This window comes from Vulpes vulpes, chromosome 5, assembly GCF_048418805.1.
Source record: "Vulpes vulpes isolate BD-2025 chromosome 5, VulVul3, whole genome shotgun sequence".
In the NCBI taxonomy this organism is placed as follows: domain Eukaryota; kingdom Metazoa; phylum Chordata; class Mammalia; order Carnivora; family Canidae; genus Vulpes; species Vulpes vulpes.
In genome coordinates this window covers 64046398-64067605 of record NC_132784.1, presented here as the reverse complement: position 1 = coordinate 64067605, position 21208 = coordinate 64046398, and the positions used below count along the sequence as shown (strand labels likewise).

Below are 21208 nucleotides of genomic sequence, written 5' to 3'. Positions count from 1 at the left end.
TGTGTGTGGTGGTGGTGGTGGTGGTGTGGGGTGTGTGTGTGTGGGTGTGTGGGTGTATGTGTGGGGGGGTGGTCACTGAGGCTCTGTATCGGGAGGAAGGCCCAGGTCTGAAATGGTGGGTACAGTGGGAAGTGCCTAGAGTGGAAGGCCAGGAAGCTTTGTTTTAGTCTTGCTCTGCTGTGTGGCCCTGGATCAGTCACTGCCCCTCTCTGGGACTGTTTCCACCTCAGATAAAGCCAGAAGATTGAACTCTGTGACCTCTGAATTCTGTGGTTTAGAGTCTGAGCAGCCTACTCAGTCTGGGTTGTCTGCAGAGGGCAGTGGTCCTTGTGGAGGCCAGATCAGAGAAAGGTGGGCTCTGAGCTCCACACGTCCCTGCAGCCTGTGGGCAGCGCAAGGTGGCAGGAAGGCCACAGGCATGAGAGCCAGTGGACCCCTGACCTGCACTCACACTTGGGCAAATGAGTTTCTCACGTGAAGTTCAGGCTGCTTGTCCGTAAGCCTGGGGTGATGAGTGGACTCACCAGACTCCTGGAATTCGGGGTTAAATGAGACTGTGCAGGCGGTGGTCCAGCCAGGTGGTCCAGCCAGGTTCTGGGGTGGGGATCCCAGAAGTCACAGCCTACGTGCCACTGTGGCACTAGCCTGGCCTGGCCTGGCTATGGAAGACTAGAAGGAGGTTGTCAGCCTAGGAGGACCTGGAAAGGGTCTGTGGGAGAGGGCTCAGTGGGTGAGAGAGTAGGCCAGGTCCCAAGAGTAGCCGAGGCACCCCCAACCGACCCCCCCTCGGTGGGTCCCCTCCTCACTGGCTCAAGGCTGCAAAGTCCATCTGTGGGTAGGAGGCATTGGGTAGCTGACTGGGTGCAGAATCCCAGGGAACATGGGAGAGGTCAGGTCCCCAGAGGAACAGGGGCCAGAGATGGCTGGTAGTGTGCACTGAGCTGACTTGTCAGTCAGTGGGCACTGGAGAAGAAGAGTGTGTCTTGGGGAGCAGTGGCTGGACTGTGGGTACAGGGGGCTTCCAGTGCCCTGCATGAGCCTGGGGGAAGGGCCATTGCCCTGTAGAACTCTAGGGGGACCATTTGTTTACCTGATGTAGTTGTGCAATGCAATGGCAAGGTGGCATGGAGATCTGAGGCCAGAGAGCTGTGTACCAGTAGAGGAAGGATGGTGTGTCCTGGGTTTGCAGGAACCCCCTGCATCCTGGGGGGAAGGGTGGGTTGAAGGCTGGGTCAGCAGAAACTTAGTTCCAGGGAGGGGAAGAGCAGCAGGCTTCCCAGGGAACTGTGGGGGTGGGGTGGGGTGGAAGGAACGCAGGTGTCCACTTAGCACACACTCCTCTTGGGGCCCTCACTGTCTCACAAGCCTGAAGCTGCCCCAAGGGTCCCTAGGTCCGTGGAGAGAGGACCCAGGGAGGGCTGGGGCTTCCTTCTGGCCAGCCCGGCAGTCCCTGTGCCGGCACCGAGCCAGGCTGGCCTGTGCTGCGGAGCTGTGGGCTGTGGGGAGAATGAGTAATGAGTCGTGAGGGGCCCTGGTTCCCAGACCCTGCCTTCACCCCTCCCTGGCGACACTGCACAAGGCCAGTCTCTGCCCCCCACAGCTGCCTCACAGCACAGGACCCGCTCCCGTCCCACACTCCCCCTCCACAGCTTGGCACACACAGCCCGGAGGAGTCACCCCCTCCTGGATTCTCATGCAGTTTGCCTCCCCCCACCCTCACTGGCCTCCAGGTAAATTCCTTCTGGCTCCTAGGACCCAGGCAGCTACCTCCTAGCCTCTGGAGGCCTCCTCACCAACCTTCACTTGATCTGTGCTCTGCCAACCTCCCCAGCAAGGGAGACCCTGCCCTGAGGCTTTTTCAGTAAGAAGCCCTCTGCTAGCTCCCCTAGGGTATGACAGAGGGATTGGGCTCCATGGTGGGGCAGGGGGAACTAATCCCCTCCTCCTGAGCTGAGGGGTGAGTGGACAGAGCACGAAATCCTATTCCCTCTGCTAGAGGAAATCGATAGCTAATTAATTCCCTCCCCAAAATGTGTTGGGAGGTGGGGGTGGGGGTGGGGAGAGAGGCAGGGCCAGTGAAGACTGAGACCCTAGCAGAGGGGGAAAATGACAGAGGAAGGGTGTCACTCTTTTGGCCTCCTGGCCTGTGGTCTCTGCCTCGGTTGAGGGTCTCCCTGCCCCTTCTGGAGAGGAGGGGGTTTGGCCTTTCCCTTCCCCAAGCCTAAGGGTCCCCCTCCCCTGCCCTGGGCCAGGGTGGGGGTGCATGTGTGTGGGGGTAAGGGCGTCAATCAGCCTGGGAGCAGGTGCTGCATTTAATTTGATTGGCTAATTAGCCCGCGCATGTTAATTATCTCCATTACCCAATGAGGAGAGGCAGTGGCAAAGCTATATATAACCCGGACAGTGTTCAGAGGGAGAGGGGGCTGTCTTCCTGGATTGCCTTCTGTCCCCTGCTTGGGAAGGGCCAGCCCTTGGAGGGGCAGTGAGGCAGGACACTTGAGTCCCCATTGACGCCTGTGGGATTGGGCAGGGGGTGGGGTGCTGGGGGTGACAATCAGAAAAAGCCTGATGGAAGGACTTGAGAACCTGGCTTTGAGGGTCTCTTGGAGATGGCTCCCCAAACTCTCCCGCTCTTCTCCTGAGGACTTGTCTGTCCCTTCTTCCTTGGCACACTTGTCATCCAACCATCCCTGCCCTCCCTGACTCTCTGCTCACTCCCCTGCTATGGTTTTTTAGGGTGCCCCTAGCTTTTTTCTCTCTCCCCTCATACTCTGGCTTCCTCCCATGTAGAAAGGGACTACACCCATCTGATCTCCCTCACCTCTCCTCCTTTTGTTTCTCACTGCCCTGAGCTACACCTGTGGCTGCCCCATCGTTTGTCTCCTTGTGGACAGGCTGGAGTCTGGCCCATGTGGATATTAAGTTCCAGTTCCCTGCTGATGGGCTGTGTGCCCTTGGGCAAGTCCCTAGACTTTCTATGTGGGCTTCCCCAGTGGTTAATGGGAATAACGGGACTTCTCAGAGTGATTAAGTAAAATGCCATTTGTAAAAATGCCCAGCATCCAGGGCTTTGACAAATGCTGTTTGGAATAATTTTCTCCATCTTCTCTTTCCTCTTCTCCCCATCAGGCCACCTTTCTCCTCCATTACTCTTCTGTCACCTTTCCTGCGATTACCTCCCCTGCCCCCGCCCCCTTCAATCTTTCCCTATCTCTTCCTAAACTTTGGCCCCTCCCTGCTTCTTTCCCAAGCTTCTCCCCACCTCCTTCCCTTCCTCCCTCCCCAAAATAAAATCAATGCAATATTCAGGAGGGTTGTTGGATATAAATAATTACGACTCGGAGTTTAACGAGATGCAAATTCCCCTCCCCGGTGTGGGGTATAAATTGCTCTCTGACAGCCCGTTACAAGGGTAATCATTTCAGAAAGGCAATTTTATGTAAATAAGCTTGCTTGCCTCCTGGTGGCTCCCCCAGCCCTGGATGGGGAGGGAGGTGGAACTGAGGGGTGAAGAGAACCCAGGTATTGGGCCAGGCCTGAGGCTGAGGACTGGAAACTGGATGTTGAGGGTGACAGACATTTAGGTTTAGGAAGGATCTGGGCTGGTGACCAGTGGGGTTGGGGTCCAGGCTGGGGTGAGTGTTATCTGGGGGGGGGATTGGAGATGTGGAATCAGATGCTTGTGTCCTTGCATGGATGGAGAGGGTTTGGGGCCTGGCCCATCCTCGCTAGCTTCTCTCCCTTGCCCCCTTCTCAGCCAGGTTACCCAATGATCCCATTGATGAATTGGCGTTTAATTAATCCCAATGAATTATTTAGCAACTTCATTATCCAGCATCAGGAGCTGATGAGAGAGCCGCGACTGGCTGGCTGGTGGTGGGAGCACCACACAGATGTTGGGTGGCTCTGAGAGAGGAAGGGGCTGGGGTCACCAGCTTGGGGTAGCTCTCCAGGCCTCACCCCCAGGAGCTGGCCCTGGTCCTGACCAGAGGCGAGGGTGAGGGTGCGGTGATTGGGCTCCTATGGAACCTTTAAGAGGCTACTACCCACTCGCCCACGTCTCAAATTAATAATCACCCTAATGAGTGCCATCTCTCTGCAAGTGCTGGGCCCCAGAACTACCGTCCATGGTGATGTCCCTTGCTCTGGGACCCTCTCTGGGTCAGGGCCAGCTCCTCAAATCCTAAAGGGAAACAATTGGGTGACGGGGGAATCAGCACCCACGATCCCCTCCTTAACCCTTCCCCTCCTGCGAGCCCCTCATTAACCCTTTCCTCTCTGTTTTCCCGCAGGCATCCCTCCCCCACCTTTCGTTGGAGCCCGCAGCGGGGGAGGGGCGCCTCCTCCTCCTCCTCCGCCGCCGCCCCCCCGGGAAGCCGGGACCTGGGCCTCTGCGCCTCGCCCCGCGGCCGGGCTCATGGCACTGTGAGCCGACGAGGGAGCCCCGCTCGGCGCGGGGGGCACCCGGCCCCCTCCCCGCCCCATGCACCCGCGGCTCTGAAACCTGAGCGGGGCCGGGGGCCGGGCGGGGCCGGGGCCGCCGGAGGGATGGCGGCCGGGAGCCCGTGGCGGCCGCCGTCGCCGTCGCCGCCGCCGCCGCCGCTGCTGCTGCTGCTGCTGCTGACGCTGGCGGCGGGCGCGGGCGGCCTGGAGTTCGGCGGCGGCCCGGGGCAGTGGGCTCGCTACGCGCGCTGGGCGGGCGCGGCGAGCAGCGGCGAGCTCAGCTTCAGCCTGCGCACCAACGCCACGCGCGCGCTGCTGCTCTACCTGGACGACGGCGGCGACTGCGACTTCCTGGAGCTGCTGCTGGTGGATGGGCGCCTGCGGCTGCGCTTCACGCTCTCGTGCGCCGAGCCGGCCACGCTGCAGCTGGACACGCCGGCGGCCGACGACCGCTGGCACATGGTGCTGCTGACCCGCGATGCGCGCCGCACGGCGCTGGCCGTGGACGGCGAGGTCCGCTCCGCCGAGGTGCGCTCCAAGCGGCGGGAGATGCAGGTGGCCAGCGACCTGTTCGTGGGCGGCATCCCGCCCGACGTGCGCCTCTCGGCGCTCACGCTCAGCACGGTCAAGTACGAGCCGCCCTTCCGCGGCCTCCTGGCCAACCTGAAGCTGGGCGAGCGGCCCCCCGCGCTCCTGGGCAGCCAGGGCCTGCGAGGCGCCGCGGCCGACCCCCTGTGCGCACCCGCGCGCAACCCCTGTGCCAATGGCGGCCTCTGCACAGTGCTGGCCCCCGGCGAGGTGGGCTGCGACTGCAGCCACACGGGCTTCGGCGGCAAGTTCTGCAGCGAAGGTGAGCCCGGGGGAGCCGCCGCTGGGCGCCGCGACCCGGGGTCTTGGCCCGGGGGGTGTCCGCAGCAGCACGCGAGGGTCGTGAGGGGCGGCTGAGGGCGCGCGGTGGGGACCCGCGCCCGGTTATGCGCTCGGTTAACCAGTGACCTGTGTGGGCGCGGCCAGTGCGGGGCGACCTGGGGGTGGCACCGGGTAGTCTGGTCCTCGGGGGCCGGCCGGAGGACCTGGAGTTCGAGGTCCTGCGGGTCGGGTGAGTGAGGGAGTGTGGGCCCTGGACTGGTGCTGGCCAGGGGGCGCGGGAGAGGCCGCGAGGACTGCTCGGCGGGCGGCGGCGGGGCGCGAGGGGCTGTGGGTGGGGCCGGTGTGGGCGGGGCTGCGGCGGGCCGGGGCTCGCCGAGCCGGTGCTGGCAGCGATCCGCGAGCCCCTGAGAGCGAAGCGTGGGAAGTTCCGCAGCTGAGGCCTGGGCAGGACGCGAGGCAGAGGGACCGGGCGTCGGGGGAGAAGGGCGCGCAGCAAGGGCAGGTGAAGGGGGTGGAAGATGGCGAGGTTGTGACTGGAAAGGGAAGTTTTGGGGAGGGAGAGCTTCCACGAATTCCCCAGAGGCGGAGATGAGTGAAATGAGGGGACAGGTCGCTGGTGGCGCCAGGCCCGCCAGGCCCGGGTCCCTGTGGGCTGTGGTTCAGGGGGAAGGAGGGACTTGAAGGCACTTGCTGTACTTTGGTCTGGTGGGGGAGTGGGGGAGACATTCCCCATCAGTTTGGGGGTGGGGATGGGAATCTCCTTCGGCCCTGGTCTGTGGTGCAGGCATGCTTTCCTCTGTCCCAGATCCCTAGAAGCTGTGGGCCATCTAGCAGCTGTGTGTGCGTCTGCCCACTCTCTCAAGAGGTGGAGTCTTTGCAGGGAGTCTGTGCATGTGCATGTGTGTGCCTGCATGTGCCTACAGACTGGTGCAGCCCTAGGACTGCTTTGGGGATGGGTGTCCTGCTGGCTGCCAGCATGTGGACAGCCATGGGAGGAGTTGAGTCTGCAGGTGCGGCCCTGGGTTTGGGATATACAGTATTTTAACTGTGTATCTGCGGTTGTGGTGGGGGAATCCTTAAGGAGAGTGTTTGGATTGCTTTTGTGGGGTTATTTATATAAGGTTGTGGGATATATCTTCAGGAACTGTGTGTATTAAGTTAACCTGACACCTTCTCACCTTTTCTCCAAGGAGTTCAGGTGCTCCCTAAACTGTGAAAGCGTGTGTCTATGTGTGTTCGCCTGCATGTGGAGCTGTGAGTCTGGCACTGTGTGTGTTATGTGCGAATGGTTTGCTTGAACAGAGTAGTGTTTACAGATGGGAGTGCAGTGCCTAGGAGATTGAATAGTACACAAGTGTAAGGGTGTGTGCTCATGTGTAGGTAACCGTGTGCATGTGTTTTAATGTGAGACCTCAGTAAGACATTGGAACTCCATAGAGAATCTTCCTTTTCAAGACTTTGAACTTGATTTTCTGATCTCTATGACCTTTCCCCTCCCAGCCTTTCTAAGAAAATAGGATGAACCACACTTCTAACTTGATGGAAGGGGAATTTGAGCTACAGAAAGGTAGCTGTCTGTAGGTGGGGGTGACAATAGTAGTTAGTAGTTAGTAGTACTAACTGTTAGTAACTTACTACTGTTAGTAACTACTAACAGTAGTTAGTCCCTGGTCTCACTGGCAAAACTGGGCCTAAGTGTTTGAAAAATGCAGCCAGAGGCACACTGGTCCATCAGAGACCCTGTGTCCATTCACTGAAAGGATTTATTGGCCAGTGAGGTGCCCAGTGAGCCAAACAAGGTGTGTGCTTTTGAATATGGGCTGTGTGGTTGTGTGTCTGAGATGTGTTGAAGTACCTGTGTGGAGGAGAGACAGTTGTGTGTATCATATGGATGTGTTGGATGTGTATGAGATAAATGTGTTAGCTGTGTTGAGCTGGGAGAGATGGCTGCATATCTGACACATTTTGTGTGTGTGTGTGTGTGTGTGTGTGTGTGTATGAGATTCATGAAGAAAAGGAAAAGGGGTATTAGGTGAGTGTCATACAGCTGGTTGGGGGAGAGTTACCTCTGTGTGTATGTATGTGTGATAGCTGTTGGGGAGTGGTGGTGCTTTGTCTGTGATAAAAGAGCAGAGATAGTCCTCTCTGCCTTCCTAGTACCGAATATAGTACCAGGCCCTTAGTGGGTGTTTGATAAGGATTTGTAGAATGAATTAAGATATATTAATAAGTGTTTGAGAGAATAAAGGCTTGGGTATGTGCATATGGAAATATGTCTGCGTATATTTTCAGATATATGTTGTGGGTGGGCCTGGGGTTGTAAACACTGATTGTTTCTGGAGGTGACAGGCACAGTGACAGCCCTACTGATTTGTCTCCTCCCCACCCTGTGACCTCATTCCCTCTCTTTATATTTGTTCCTATTTCCTGGGCAGCTTTTGTAATATCCTGTGCTCATTACACTTCTTCTAGTACATTCTCATCCAGCAGAGGAGGAAAGGAATGCACTCCTACCTTTGGGTGTGGGGGTTGAGGAGGAAGACTTTAAGGGGACTAGGCCTGGCTCCTCATCCCTAGACAGATCCCAGGGCCAGAGTCCCCAGGTTTCCCCTGAAGTTACAGTCACGTCATTATTATCTGCTTTGAGTGATTCTCAATTTTATGGAGATTGTGGGCATTTTAAAAAGCCAGTAATTCACAGTACCTTTCCAAATAGGAGTTATTTTTATATCTGTCCACTGTGAAAATGGACGACTCAAACTACTATGAATTCAGGAAAGCTTTTAGATGACTTCAATGTTATATTTGCCATTGTGGTTAATCAAATATACATTAGAAAAAAAGTTTTTTAGCTTTATATGCAAGACATATCAATTTGCCTTCAGTATCTGGTGTGCATATGGATTTGTGGATGCTTTGGAATCCCCCCTGCCTTCCTGGGTCTGGGCCTACCCATTGACCGAGAACTTCCCTGTTAGGAAATGTGCTTTTCCCCCCCGCCACCCCCGCCCCCCGCAGTGAGGGGGGCAGTTCTAACCACAGGTAATTGAAGAGAGAGCTAAGTATGAGTAACTAAGTGTGTGTACCCACTGCTGATTATCACCAAAGCTGGGATGGAGTCGACAGGGACTGTGCAGTGATTTGGATGTGAACTCCTCCTGTCACTCATGTGTGAGGATAAAGGGCTGAAAAGTGACCAGGGGGGAGGCTGTGCAGGTATATGTGTGAGACCTCGAGTGGAATGGGTGCACAGATGTATAGGACGGAATGGCAGGAGTCTGCCTAGTTCAGGAGAGGAGTATAAAGCTACTTGTAGTGATGGTGTGCCAGCAGGGAGGTAGAGGCATGTTATTCATGTGTGGGCTTCTTATGTTGGTTGGTGATTGAATTCTATAAGTAGCTATTGAGGCCTTCTTTGTGTGAGGCCTCATGTTGAGAGCTGAAGGGGGGTCAGAAATGAATAAGATGCTGCTCGGGGTATCGGCTGTTTAATTGGGAAAACAGGTAAAAAAAGCAGTCCAGTGTGTGGTGAAGAGCACAGATTCTGCAGCCAGACTGCCCAGGCCATGTGACCTTGGACTTCAGCTCTCTCTGTCCTGGTTTCTTTTTTTCTGGAAAATGGGGGTAATAATTTGTACCTACCTTACAGAGTTGTTATGAGAGCTAAATCAGCTAATTCACATGAAGTGCTTAGACTAGTGTCTGGCACATAGAAGATGGTCAATAAACACCAGCAAAAGAAAACAGACGAAATAGTGTAATATATTCCCAAAGAGATGCAGCAAGGCAGTGCAGCTTAGTGATCAAATGCAGACTCAGGTCTGGGTTTCTTTCTTTCTTTTTAAAATTTTCTTTAAAGATTTTATTTATTTATTTGAGAAAGAGATAACGAGAGCAAGAGCACAGCAGCGGGGAAGAGGGAGAAGCAGGTTTTCCTCTGAGCAGGGAGGCTGACACTGGGTTTGATACCAAGACCCCAGGATCATTATCTGAGCTGAAGGCAGGCACTTAGCTTAACAGACTGAGCCTTCCAGGGGCCCTTCAGGTCTGGGTTTCAATCTGACTTCTGCATTTAGTAGGCCTATGCCATCAGGTGAATGCCTAACCTTCGGACGAATTTTTCCTTACCTGTAAATGGAGATAAGCATGCTTGTCCCACAAGTCTGTTGTGGGTATTAAATGAATGTCTGGTACATAATAAATGGTTGGTAGATGGTAGTTACTATAACAAGCAGAATGCTATTGATCTTTTGAGGAGGGAGATGGTTTTACAAGTTGGGGAGGGGGATCCGTAATAAAAGGCATGCTATTGAAGACTGACCTAAGGATGGATGAGTAAGCTTGGTTTGAGGAGGCCACCCCATGCCTAGACAATAAAAACAAAGACGTGGAAGGAAGGGATGTGTACGTCATGTCCGTAGAGGGGCATCAAGAATATAAGAAAAAGAATGGAATCTAAAGCAGGAGAAGCAGGTTGAAGTCACATCTTGGAGTTTTGACTTAATCATTCAACCAAAATTTATTGGATATTGTGTCCCGAGTATTGGCAAATGCAGCCACCAAAGAATCTTGAGTGGATATATGAATAATAAGAGCTATATTTCAGAAGCTGGGAGTGTGGTATAGAAGCATTAGAGGGAGCAGAGTTGTGCAGTGGAAAAATCAGTTGGGAGATAGTTCAAGAGAGAGATTTTGAGGCTCTGAACCGTGCTTGTCTTGGAGAGTGGTGAGGATGGGGGGTGGCACTTGTGACAGTAGTAGAAGCAGCGGTGCTGGTGCTCCGGAGGTGTTGCTGGGATGGAAGCTCTAGGACTCACAGGGAGGAGTCAGGGGTGATGGGGTTTCAAGTTTGCTTGAAGGACGGTGGTGGTGGTGGTGGTGGTGATGGTGGTGGTGGTGGTGGTGGTGGTGGCGGCGGCGTAGGCAGCAGCAAAGTGAAAGGAAAGTGGAGGATGGATGGGGAGCAGATTTGAGAGGGTTGGGACACAGATCATACATGTGTCGAACTGCGGTGTCCCTTGATCTTCTTAGACCAAGGCGTCCAGGCTGTTGGAAATGTGAGACTGGAGCTTTGAGTTGCAGGCAGGGCTGTGGATGGAGACCTGGGTGCCACAGGGGCCTGTATGGAGAGAGAGACTATTTGAAGTTCTGGAATTGGATGAGGTGGTCAAGAAGAAGGTGAAGAGACTTCAGAGGAGCCCACAATTGGAGAGGAGTGGCCACAGACATAGCGAAGGAGCAGTTAGAACAAAAAAAGAGACCAGATCACACAGTCAAGGGGTGGGGGGCACAGGGCCTCACAGCTAGTGAGTGTTTTTCTCTAGGTGCCTTGAACTTTTATATCATTTAATTCCTGTGCCACTGCCAGAGATGGAAAAGCTAGGATCTGAACCTGGAGCTGACTCCGAAACCTGTTGCCCTGCCCACCTTTGTCCATGCTGCCTCCCGAAGCTCAGGGAGTTGGTCAGTTGTGCCCATGCATTACTCGTGTTTGGTTTCCTGGGGGGTATTTAGGGACCGCATTTCAGCAGAAGCCAGTAACCACCCCCAAATTCTTCGGGTCATAGTATGTGACGAGGGTGTGTGCCTGTGTTTGTCAGCCAGCTGTCCCAGCACCAAGGAGGGCAGTAGAAATCGATCAGTAAAATCTCAGTCTTCAGGAGCCGGGGTGGTGGGGTGGTGGGGGGGAGGAACTCACCCCGGAAAGTGGAGCTTTATCCCATTAAAATACACAACTCACCAACACTTGAAACCATTTCAGATGGAAATCTTTCTGAGATATGTTGCACACCTCTCTGCCTCCCTAAACATAATATTTGGAAAGAGATTTAACCTTTTCCAGATGACTCAGGATGTCGTGATTCCCCTCAGGTATTGGCCTGTCACACAGTGGTTCCTTCATTGAGGTTTGTCCCTGCCTGAAATGATGCCTGACTGCTGTATTTGGAGTTCTTAAATTAGATTTTCTGAGTTTTTCCACCTCCTCTCTTAAGAGGAGTTGTCAGGTGGCATCTCTCTCCCCACCTCTCTGTTTGCGAACTTGGAAATCAGCATTGCCAAGCGTGTTGGGGCTGTGTGTCGCCACCAGTGATGGGGTTCTCGGCAATGTCTGAGAGGTTCTCCCATGAGGAGATAACAGTTTTTAATGTATAACTGTCAATCATGTTCGTTTTGGCTGCTCAGAACCTTTTCTTTTCTTTTGTTCTGGTCTTCATCACTGTCCTTGATCACGAATCTGCTGGAATCCTGAGTTCGTATTGGGCAAGACAATACCCTCTATGCCCGCTGGTGGGGCAGATAAGACCTCTGTGTGTGAAAGTTGAGTAAATGAGTCACATATGTGGGATCATCCTGTCAGCTGTAACATCCGATACCCGTGGTCCTGACAGTTTCTGCTGCTGGAGATGGCCCTAGGTTCAAGAGAGCAGTACAGGGGGTGGCTGGCATGAGAACCCAGAGAGGAGAAAGATACTCACAAGGAAAGCCTCACATGGCAGAGTGGTTAAGAGCAAGGGCTGCCCAGGGTAGAATCTGACTTTGCTACTTGCTATGTGTGTAAACTTGGGCAATTTACTTAATCACATTGTTCTTCAGTGTCCTACTCTATAAGATGGAGGTGACAGTGTTGTTGCAAGGACTAAATGAGTTGCATGGAAATCCTTTACAACATGCCAGTCACTATTGTAAATGATCGATAAATGCTACTATGATCATTAACCCCGGTGGTCAGAGAAGGCTACAAGGAGGAGGTGAGACTTGGCCAGATCTTGAATGGGGGCTGAGATCTGTGGAGTGAGTGAGTGAGTGAGATCCATGGAGGTGGAAAGGAACAGGCAGGGTTTTCTCTCCAGCAACACAGCCTAAATGAGCAGTCTAGGAGATGTGAGCTGGGTGTGTAGGGGACCGGGGCGGGGGTGGGGGGCGGCAGAGGGGGGAGTGGCAGGTGGGCGAGGAGACCAAGATGGTTGTGCTTTGGGGGAGATAAGATAAGAACTGTAGAGTCAGGTCAGCTAATAAAAGTCTTGACTTCCAGCCAAGAATGTAGCCCATGGGAAGTTTAAAGCCACATTTTGACTCTGTCCCTCACCAGCAGCGTGCCATGAGACAAGTCTCTTCCACTTTATGAGGCTCAGTTTCCCCATCTCTAGGAGAGACTGATATAGCAGCATCCACTGATGAGGGATGGAAACAATGCACAGAAAGAGCCAGGGACACTTGAAGTACTCAGTATGTGAGAAGTGTTTTTGATTATTCATTCAACAAACATAGGCATGCCTTTTCCTGAGCCGGGAACTGCAAGCAGCTGGAGGTAGAGATGAATGAGACATTGTCCTTGCTCTTGGATATTGCACAGTCCGGCCAGGAAGCCGACATGGAAATGCAGTTGCAATAGAGATATAATAAAGTGAAGTAATAATACAATGTACATACTGAGAGTGGGCACAGAAGAGGGGCGGCCAGCCCTGCCTGCGAAGCCAGTTGGGAACACAAACAGACTGGGGTATACTGACCTGGTCTTAAAACAAGAGCTGAACAAGGTACCTTAAAACAAGGTATACTGACCTGGTCTTAAAACAAGAGCTGAGGGTGGGAGGAGTGAGAACAGGGAAGGATGTTTTAAGCCAAGGGAATGGTATGTGCAGAAATGTAGCACATCAGAAGATGGACGGCAGCTGGGTGTGGCTGGAGCCTGGATTGTTGCAGGAAAGGAGGTTGGAGGGAAGCATGGCCGAATTTCCAATGGACTTACCTGAGAAGGTCAGACTTTATCCTGGAGGCACTGGGAAGCCTTGGAGGATTCTAAGCAGGATCATGACTTGGTTAGATCACTTTGGTGGTGCGTGAACTAAGAATTGTAGGAGGAAAGACTGGCTGTAGAGGGGGATCATTGAAGAGGCTTATTAATATTCCAAGGAGAAAATCGAGGAGGGTCTGGACATGGGGGCTGTGGTGGAGGAGGGATGGGGGATGAAAAGCATTTCCAGGAGTTTTTTTTAGTTTTTAGGATTTATTTTATTTTTTTTAAAGATTTTATTTATTTATTCATGAGAGAAACTGAGAGAGAGAGAGAGAGAAAGAGAGAGAGAGAGAGAGAGGGAGAGGCAGAGACATAGGCAGAGGGAGAAGCAGGCTCCACGCAGGAAGCCTGATGTGGGACTCGATCCTGGGTCTCCAGGATCATGCCCTAGGCCGAAGGCAGTGCTAAACCACTGAGCCACCGGGCTGCCCAGTTTTTAGGATTTTAGGTGGTGGAACTGACAGGATCTGGTGATTGATATGAAAAAAAAAGAACGAGGCTGATTTCTGGATGCCTACTTTGATCAGAGAAAGCAGGCAGGAGGAAAGGGCTTGTGGGAGAAGGGTTAGGAAGTCCATCTTGGATGTGTTGAGGGTGAGAAGCCCATGAGACACTCAGGTAGAGCTTCTCTGAAGGCAGGTGGAAACATAGGTTGAGAACATGGAAGAGAGGTTGTATTAGAGCCACTGGAAAGTTCTGAGCATGACTGCATATGTGCACATGTGTGTGTGTGTGTGCATGTGTGTTGATCACAGCAGTATTTAGACAGGTGTATCTGGCACCTGTGCCAAGAGAGCCTAGTTGGGGATGGACAGGGAGACCACCCAGGAGGAGGCTCTTGCAGGAAGCCAGGGGTGAAGGGTGAGAGTGTGGGCTATGATGACTTAGGAGCACAGTGATCAAAGTCAAAGGTGATTTTGTGCTGCTGGGCAAGATTCCTTTCCTGTCCACAGGAAGTAGGTACTACCACCAAGCTCATGAGGTTGTTGGGAGGGTAATGGTGAGATGCATGGTGAGGGTCAGTATGGTACTGGGCACTTGGCTAACTCATGGTCTCTCAAACCTGGCAGAAGAGAGGACATGTTAGTAGGTCACCCAAGAAATGTTGGTTGAAAGCAGTACCTTTGCCAAAAGCAGGGAAATGGGCACTTTGCTACGGGGATGGAGATAAGCATGGCTTTGGTGGTGGAGTTTGAATGTCAGAGAGCTGTCTGAGTAATTGCTCAGCACACAGATGGGGACGCAGAACTGGCACCCAGGGAAGAGGCCCAGTCTACAAACACAGGTTAGGGAGTCCTTAAGCCATGGAAGTGAGCTATCACCAAGGAGGGCAGGGAGAAGGAAGGAGTGTGGAGGGCATAGACCTGAGCCAGGAAGGGTCTATGATGGCAGGTGTGGGACACAGGTGAATCAGCAGAAAGCAAAGAACAGCAGAGAAGGAGAGGTCAATGAGTCTCTAGGAGCTGACTCTTGGAAGCCAGGAGAGGAGAGGGAAGCTCAGGCAGCCAGCAAACCAAGCTTGCTTCTTGCACCTTCCTAAGTATAGCATGGCCCTCGTTTGTGGCAGGTGGGAATCCTTTTTGAAATACTGGCCATGTTGGATTATCTAGAAATCACCATGCCTCTTTATTCATACAGATGCTGGAGAGATGGTTGTGCTGACTAGGGTCTTCACAGACTGGGGCCAACGAGGTTCTGACATGAGGCTCCTCATGAGAGCCCAGGGATTTTCCGAAGAGCTATTTTTCTAGGTCTCCGGCAACCCCTACCATAAATGCAATGGGATTCAGTTTATTTAAGAAAATCATTGTGGACAGAGCTTTTGGGGGATGCAGCTGGCAGGTAAAAGAAGCTCTCTGTGTGTAACACACGTAGATATGTTAAGGCTTGTGTGAAATGCAGATAGATGGTCGGTGGATAGAAGGAGAGGGAGCTGTGTTCATCACAGGGCAGGAGTCTTAGCGGGCGGAGCGAGTGTGGGGTGTGGTGGTGGTGTATGCATCTAATATTAGGTATTAGATCACTGTGTGGGTATTGATTCTGCATTCAGCCTGTGTGTGTGTATGTATTACGGAGGTGGGATAAGGTCTGATAAATGACAGTGTGTGTGTTTCTGGAGTACAGCTAACCCCCTAAGAGCCACTGAGCAAATAACATAAAATGATGTTGGAGGTAGGAGACAGTGTGTGCTGTGGGCGTGAGTGTGCACTGAACAGCGGTTTGTATGTATATGTGTGTATCCTGGGGCCTGCACGCCCATGTGCAAGTGCATATGTATGTGTGTGTGTTTCCCCACAGGGTCTGTACGTTTGTAGGTTGTGCTGTTTCTCTGCCCGCCTGTTGCTTCCTCTAAAGTATCCCAGTAGGTGGGCATGTGAGAAAGGTTTGGAGAAGGAGGTGACCTGGCTCCCAGAGCAGGTCAGAGCCCGGCCTGCTTGAGGAGTTGTAGCTTCTCCGGAGGAACTGTCCGCATTTGGATGAAGACCTCAGGGCCAGGCCCAAGCAGACCCCTCCTAGGTGAGGGCTGGCTACCCAGAGGCTGTGGCAGGACCTAGGGACAGGGCCTCAGAAATGATGTAGTCTGCCTCTCTCATTTTTACAGGGGAGGGCCTGGTGGCTCAGAGAGGTTACATGCCTGGGGTGGGAGTCACATGGCACTTTGAAGCACAACTGTGTTTTCTGACCTCTATGGATAATTTTTCTCCCCTGGTCGGGTGGGAGGTGGTTGCATCTGGGTGTGCAAAGGCTTCAAGTGTGGGTTGTGAGAGATTATATGTGTCTCTGGATCACTGAGTGCCTATGTGTGTCAGTGTGTCACCAAGTGTGAGTGTGTCTCGGGTAAGCTCCATGTGAGTGTGTCCCCATCTGTCTTCGAGGTACAGTGGAATGCAGGGGAGGAGTGTACTTGAGAAAGTCAAGACTGCCTGCCTGCCACACCTGGCTCTCCTCCGATTCTGCATGTGACCTTGAGGGTCACTTCCCTGCCCTGGGCCTCAGTTTCTTGAAATGTAACATGAGATTTGGGTCCTCCTGGACTGCGTGACCCTGTGTATGAGGCATTGACTCCCGGGAGCAGCTCTCTCTCTACCTTGTTCCTAGCAGAGCCTTCCAGCCTGGGTGACTTGTGCCAGGACCTGGGTGGGCTCAGGGACTTTGAACTCATCACCCCCTGGGAACCCTGTTCTTGGTACCCCCACTAATGAGCCCTCCTTTCTTCTCTCTCTCTGCCTTACCCTTTCCTGCACCTTGCTGGCCTGCAGAGGAGCACCCCATGGAAGGTGAGTGATGCTTTTTGGTCATTGGGGTGGTGGATCAATCACCATAGGGTCTTATATGAGGGTGTGTCATTGGCACCTAAGGGCTCCCTCTCCTGCCCATGTTTGGGACCTGCTAGGGAAGGATGTCTGGGGGTCCTCTTGGCTGCCTCAGCCCCACGTCTTGCCTGTTCCCTCTTTATTAGTTTGCTGGGGAGAACTGCTGGGCAGAGGGCAGGCCTTTCCACTTGCCAGTCTTCAGTGCTAGCCTGCCAGCTGGCATTTCCTCCTCTTTAGGGAGGAGACAGGAGTAAGGGTGAAGGGATAGCGCTGGAGGATCTGAAGTGCCAGAAGTGAGTGAGGAGACAGCTTTTTTTTGCCCAGCCCAGCTGAGGGAGCCTAAGATGGCCACAGAGTGGGGGGGGAGCTGCGGCTGGGGACTGCTTGGGTGGTCTGCTCTGGGTCTGAAAAATGCAGGCAGAGGGTGGGGAGCTGTGTCCCTGGGTCACTGGGTCAGCAGGTGTAGGTGGGTGACGGCTTCTCCACTCTGACACTTGAGCAGGCCCCCCCCCTGCTCCCAGGGCTGGTAGGTAGGGGCGATCTCCTTCTTTCTTTGGCCCAGGCCACAGGCCAGGGGTAGGGCAGAAGCATGCCTCTCTTTGGAGTCCCTCTGTCCATTCCTTCCCTGTCTTCTGTTTCATTTGCCTTCTCTCTCTCTCTGGTTTCTGTGTTTTCCTTCCTTTTTCTCCAGGGCTCTGTCTCTGGACCTCTTTCCTTGCCTCAGTTTTCCCCCAGGCTCTCCCTGGGCTCCTGTCATCTTCTGAATCTTCCCCTCTGGCTTTGGTTGGCTCTGTCCCTTTTATTCCTCTGGGGTGGACAAGGCCAGGGAGAAGGGATGACTAGGTGAGATGGTCCCCCAGCCACTGTGGAGAAGGCAGGCAGCAAGCTGGGCAGGAGGTGGGACCCGGTCACCATACCTGGCTCATATTCTTACCCTGGAGAAGCAAGGTGGGGAGGGGGGGCTCCAGGCTGGGAGCTCCCTGGGCCAGGGCCCTGGCGTGGGAGGAGCAGGGGACAGCCTCCCGAGCATACTCGAGGATGCCCGAGTCCTGGGTAGGAAAGAAGGGGAGGGCTTTTGGCTCAAGTGTGGCCTGGAATCTGTTATTCCTTGTGGTGTCCATGGTTTGGCTTGTTGCTTACTGATGTCTCTTCTCCTTGGGTGACCACCGTTCCCCTGATCCCAGCGGGCAAGCACCCATCTGAGTGTGTGTGTGTGAGAAAGTAGTGTGTATCTGTGTGCACACGTGTTCGGAAGGTTCCACTGCTGTGTTGTGTCTGTGTGCCCCCGTGCACGTCTGTACCTGTCTGCTTGGGTGCTGGTGCCTGAGCGCATGTGGAGGTGCGTGCACTCCCGTCATCGTGTCTTCTGTGGCGTGGCCCACATCTCTGTGTGCCTTCGTAGTAGTGTCTGCATCTATGTCTGCATCTCTGCATGTCAGTGTTTACCTCTGTGTGCGTGAGAGAGAGAGTCTGTGTGTCTGGGTGGACGCAACCTTCTGAGGGCTGGAGATAAGATTTAGTGCTGATGTGACTTTTACTTGCTCTTGATGTCATGTCTCCTCCGGAACAAAGGGAGAGATGGAGGGAGGAGGAGAGAGGGAAATGAGCCTGAAGGGAAAGGCTTGTGGGGAGGAAGGATGGGGCAGAGAGATGGGAGAAAGGAGGGGGGTAAGTAGAGGCAGGAAGGAGAAGTAGAGGGAGAGGCAGAAAGGGGAGAACTTGGTGGTGGTGGGGGGGGAAAGCCAAGCTAAAGGAGAAAGCAGGAGGGCCTTTGGGGGAGAGGTGACTGAGCCAGGAGGGGACAGAGAGGGCCCAATTCTTTTCTGAGCATGTAGGGTAGACGGGGACAAGAGGGGACACTGTCGGGGATAAATGGGGCATGAGGCCCTACAGACACTGCTGAGCCATTTGTTGGGGGCGGCATGGTGACCTGTTGGCTTGGAGATGGCACTATGTGTGCCCGCCTGTCAGCATGTGTGTATACACACCCGGGGCTGTGACGCCTCTGTGTGTCTGTCTCTCTGTGATGTGTCTGCTTGTGTGTCTCTCAGTCTTGTCCCCTGCAGCTATCTTCCTTCTCTTGATGCTGGTCTTCTTGGGGGTTCTGATAGAAGCGTTAAGGAGTGAGACTGGGAGTGGTTCCAGGGGGTGGGGTGAGCTGGGGCCTCCTCTGGGGCACAATGCTCTGGACTCTGCAGTTGAGATCTTGGAGTCCTCTTTTCCTGCCCCTCAACACTGTGCCTCAGGCCTACCTTTCTCCTGGGGACCCGGCCATCCTGCTCCCCAGCCCCTGACAGCATCTCCTGGGGATTCTGGTTGCCCTACCTCCTTTCTCCCTAGCCTCTTGTAGCAGGGAGAGAAGACCCAGAAGCAGCCAGATAAAGTGCCCTAGGAAAGGACCCTTGGTAATGCCATCCATCACTGCCAGCCTCTTCTCCCGGGGGTGGGAGGAGGGGCTGATGCCACAGGTGGATGTGGGGAGGGCTTACCCAGACAGCCTGGGCACGGGGAAGGAGAAGAGATTTCAGACCTGGGAAATGGGGGCGGGGGGTGTGGGCTTAGGCTTTAGGGAGCGTACCCTCAGGCCAGGCTGGCTGGAGCCAGGGGTAGACAGGGCAGGGAACCGGCCTCCCCTTCACCAAGATGGCTGGTGCTGTCATGCCTGAGGGAGCTGAGCAGCTGGTTGCCGTGGTGACAGAGGGAGAGTGGCGCATGCTAATGAGGCTGCCTGGGAGCTGGGCAGTGGAAGGGTCTGCAAGGGGAGAGATGAGGCTCTGTCCCGCCCCATGCCATCCTACAGGTCTGTGGGGCACAGAGGGCCAGTCGTAGGGCACCCAGCTCCTGGGCCTGGGTTTCCAAGGATAGGAGCCTGCAGAGAAGACTAGTTCTGTCTGGGGGAGTTGGGTAAAGGTTTAAGGCTCTGGGTCTGGCTCCTGGATTTAGGGGATTTGGAAGAAGATGCTAGTGGATCTCAGGTAAAGTTTGTAGGGGGCATTCAGAGCAAGGAATTAGACTCAGTCCAAATGCTTGGTCCTCGCCTGTTTTGTGGATAAAACCTGTGTCTTCCGGAGAGCTGTTCTATCCTGGAGAGCTGTTCTATCCTGGAGAGCTGTTCTATCCCGATGCAGCCCTTCCCAGCTGCGGTCCCCTCCCCCAATTGGCGTGGGACGCAGAGGTGGGGGAGACCCATGCCTTTCCCCCAAAAGAAGTGAAGGGGGTGATGTGAACCTCTGCTCACGTCTTCCACAGGGTCCAGGCCTTTGGCTTGACCTCCTGGAGCACAGGCATCCTGGCCTCTGCTTTGTCTCAGAGGCACCTGGAGTTCTTTACCTTTATAATCCCACACTGGCCTGGCTTTTTGTCTCTGGGGCTGGCCACCCTCTCATTGCCACAGTGCTAGGGTGGTTTCCAAGGGCTGCTCCTTCCCGACCCTTTTGGCTAGAGACCTGGGATGCAGGGTAGGGGGCAGAGGGAGGGCCTGGCTGGTCATCTCAGGGAGCCCTGGGACCTCAGCTGTGCTGTGGGACCTGGTGCTGCCAGCCTTTCTGGGGGAGGGCTTTCTGTGGCTGGTGTTCCCCGAGGACTAGGATGCTGGTCCCATGGGCCAGAATCTTTCCCCCTAAGGTTTAGGAAGGCCTGGGTCAGGGCTGAGCAGGCTTTTACAAGGGGCCAGGTAACTGGAAAAAAATATCCCAGCCCAGCTTGCCTGCAGTCTTGGAGATAGGCCTTCTGTTTCCCATTTTCCAAATCAAACCAGCTCTTTGCTCATTTCAGAGAGGGCCAGGCCAGAGTAAGGGGGTCCATAGAGTAATTTTGACCTCTCAGAGAGCCAGACCTCCTGCCCATGGGCCTTGGCTGCCCTCTTTGGTACTTGGTGTCTCAAAGAGTGGGCCCTAGTCCCCTTATCAGGATCTAAGCTCAGGATCTCTGCTCCCGCGTTTCTGGTTCTCCTCTCTGCTTCTGCTCTAACTTTATCCTGCAGAATCCGGGAGTGCAGCAATCTATATGGAGGTTATTGGTGGGAGGCAGTTGAGAGTTCTGGGGCTGGACAGATGCCTTTCTGAAGCCCACTTTGGTGGGAGATTCCTCCTAAGCCCAGGACCCCTCGTACTCCCCTCCATCTTTTCTCCAGGCTCATCAGGGTGTGGGATGGGGTGGAGGGTGGGGTCGGAGGTGCCCCCTGCCCACTTAATCCCACGCTAACAGGACACTCTCTCTCTCTCCAGGTGGCTTTGATTTTTGTGTCGTGTTTTATTTTCTCCTCCATCCGAATCGTTTTTTCTCGTTGACTGTTTTTTTTTCTCTCCGCCTCCCGGAAGAAAAAAAAAAAAGAAAAAAAGAAAAAGGAAAAAGCAGCCCTCCCAGCCTCATGCTTCTCCTCCTTTTCCTTTTTTTTCCGGCAAGAAGAAAAAAAAGAAACCAAAATCTCCTCTCCCCCCTCGCAGTGACCCCCTGCCCCTACCCCTCCTCCCGTTCTGCCTGTAACCCCTTCACCCCCTTTGGTCCCCCCTTTCCTCTCTCTCTCACTCTCTCTCTCTTTCCCCCCCTTATGCCCTCCACCCTGTTTCCGGCATCTGGGGGGGCCCCCTCCTCAGCTTCCGGGCTGGGGGCTTTCCCCTGATGCCTGTCACAAGTTAAAAAGGGTTTTTAAATTGTGGCAGCAAGAGCTTTTTTCTCCCCTCTCTCTGGCTGATTTTGATGACTCGTGTTTTCTTTGTTTCTTTCCCCTTTTCTTCTTTTTCTCTTCTTTTTTTTTTTTTTTTTCTCCTTTCTTTCTTTCTCC

At 54.0% G+C, this 21208-nt stretch overlaps 1 protein-coding gene across 38 annotated transcripts in view; it reads left to right on the top strand.

The window, feature by feature from the left end:
* Positions 1-21208, top strand: part of NRXN2 (neurexin 2) — a 107102-nt gene that overhangs the window by 4878 nt on the left and 81016 nt on the right. For all 38 annotated transcript variants that reach the window (XM_072758329.1, XM_072758332.1, XM_072758322.1 and 35 more), the window contains exons 2-3: positions 4293-5293; positions 16372-16389. In XM_072758329.1, the coding sequence (XP_072614430.1) occupies positions 4549-5293; positions 16372-16389 (763 nt within the window). In that variant the 5' untranslated portion in view covers positions 4293-4548. The remainder of the gene's footprint in view (positions 1-4292; positions 5294-16371; positions 16390-21208) is intronic.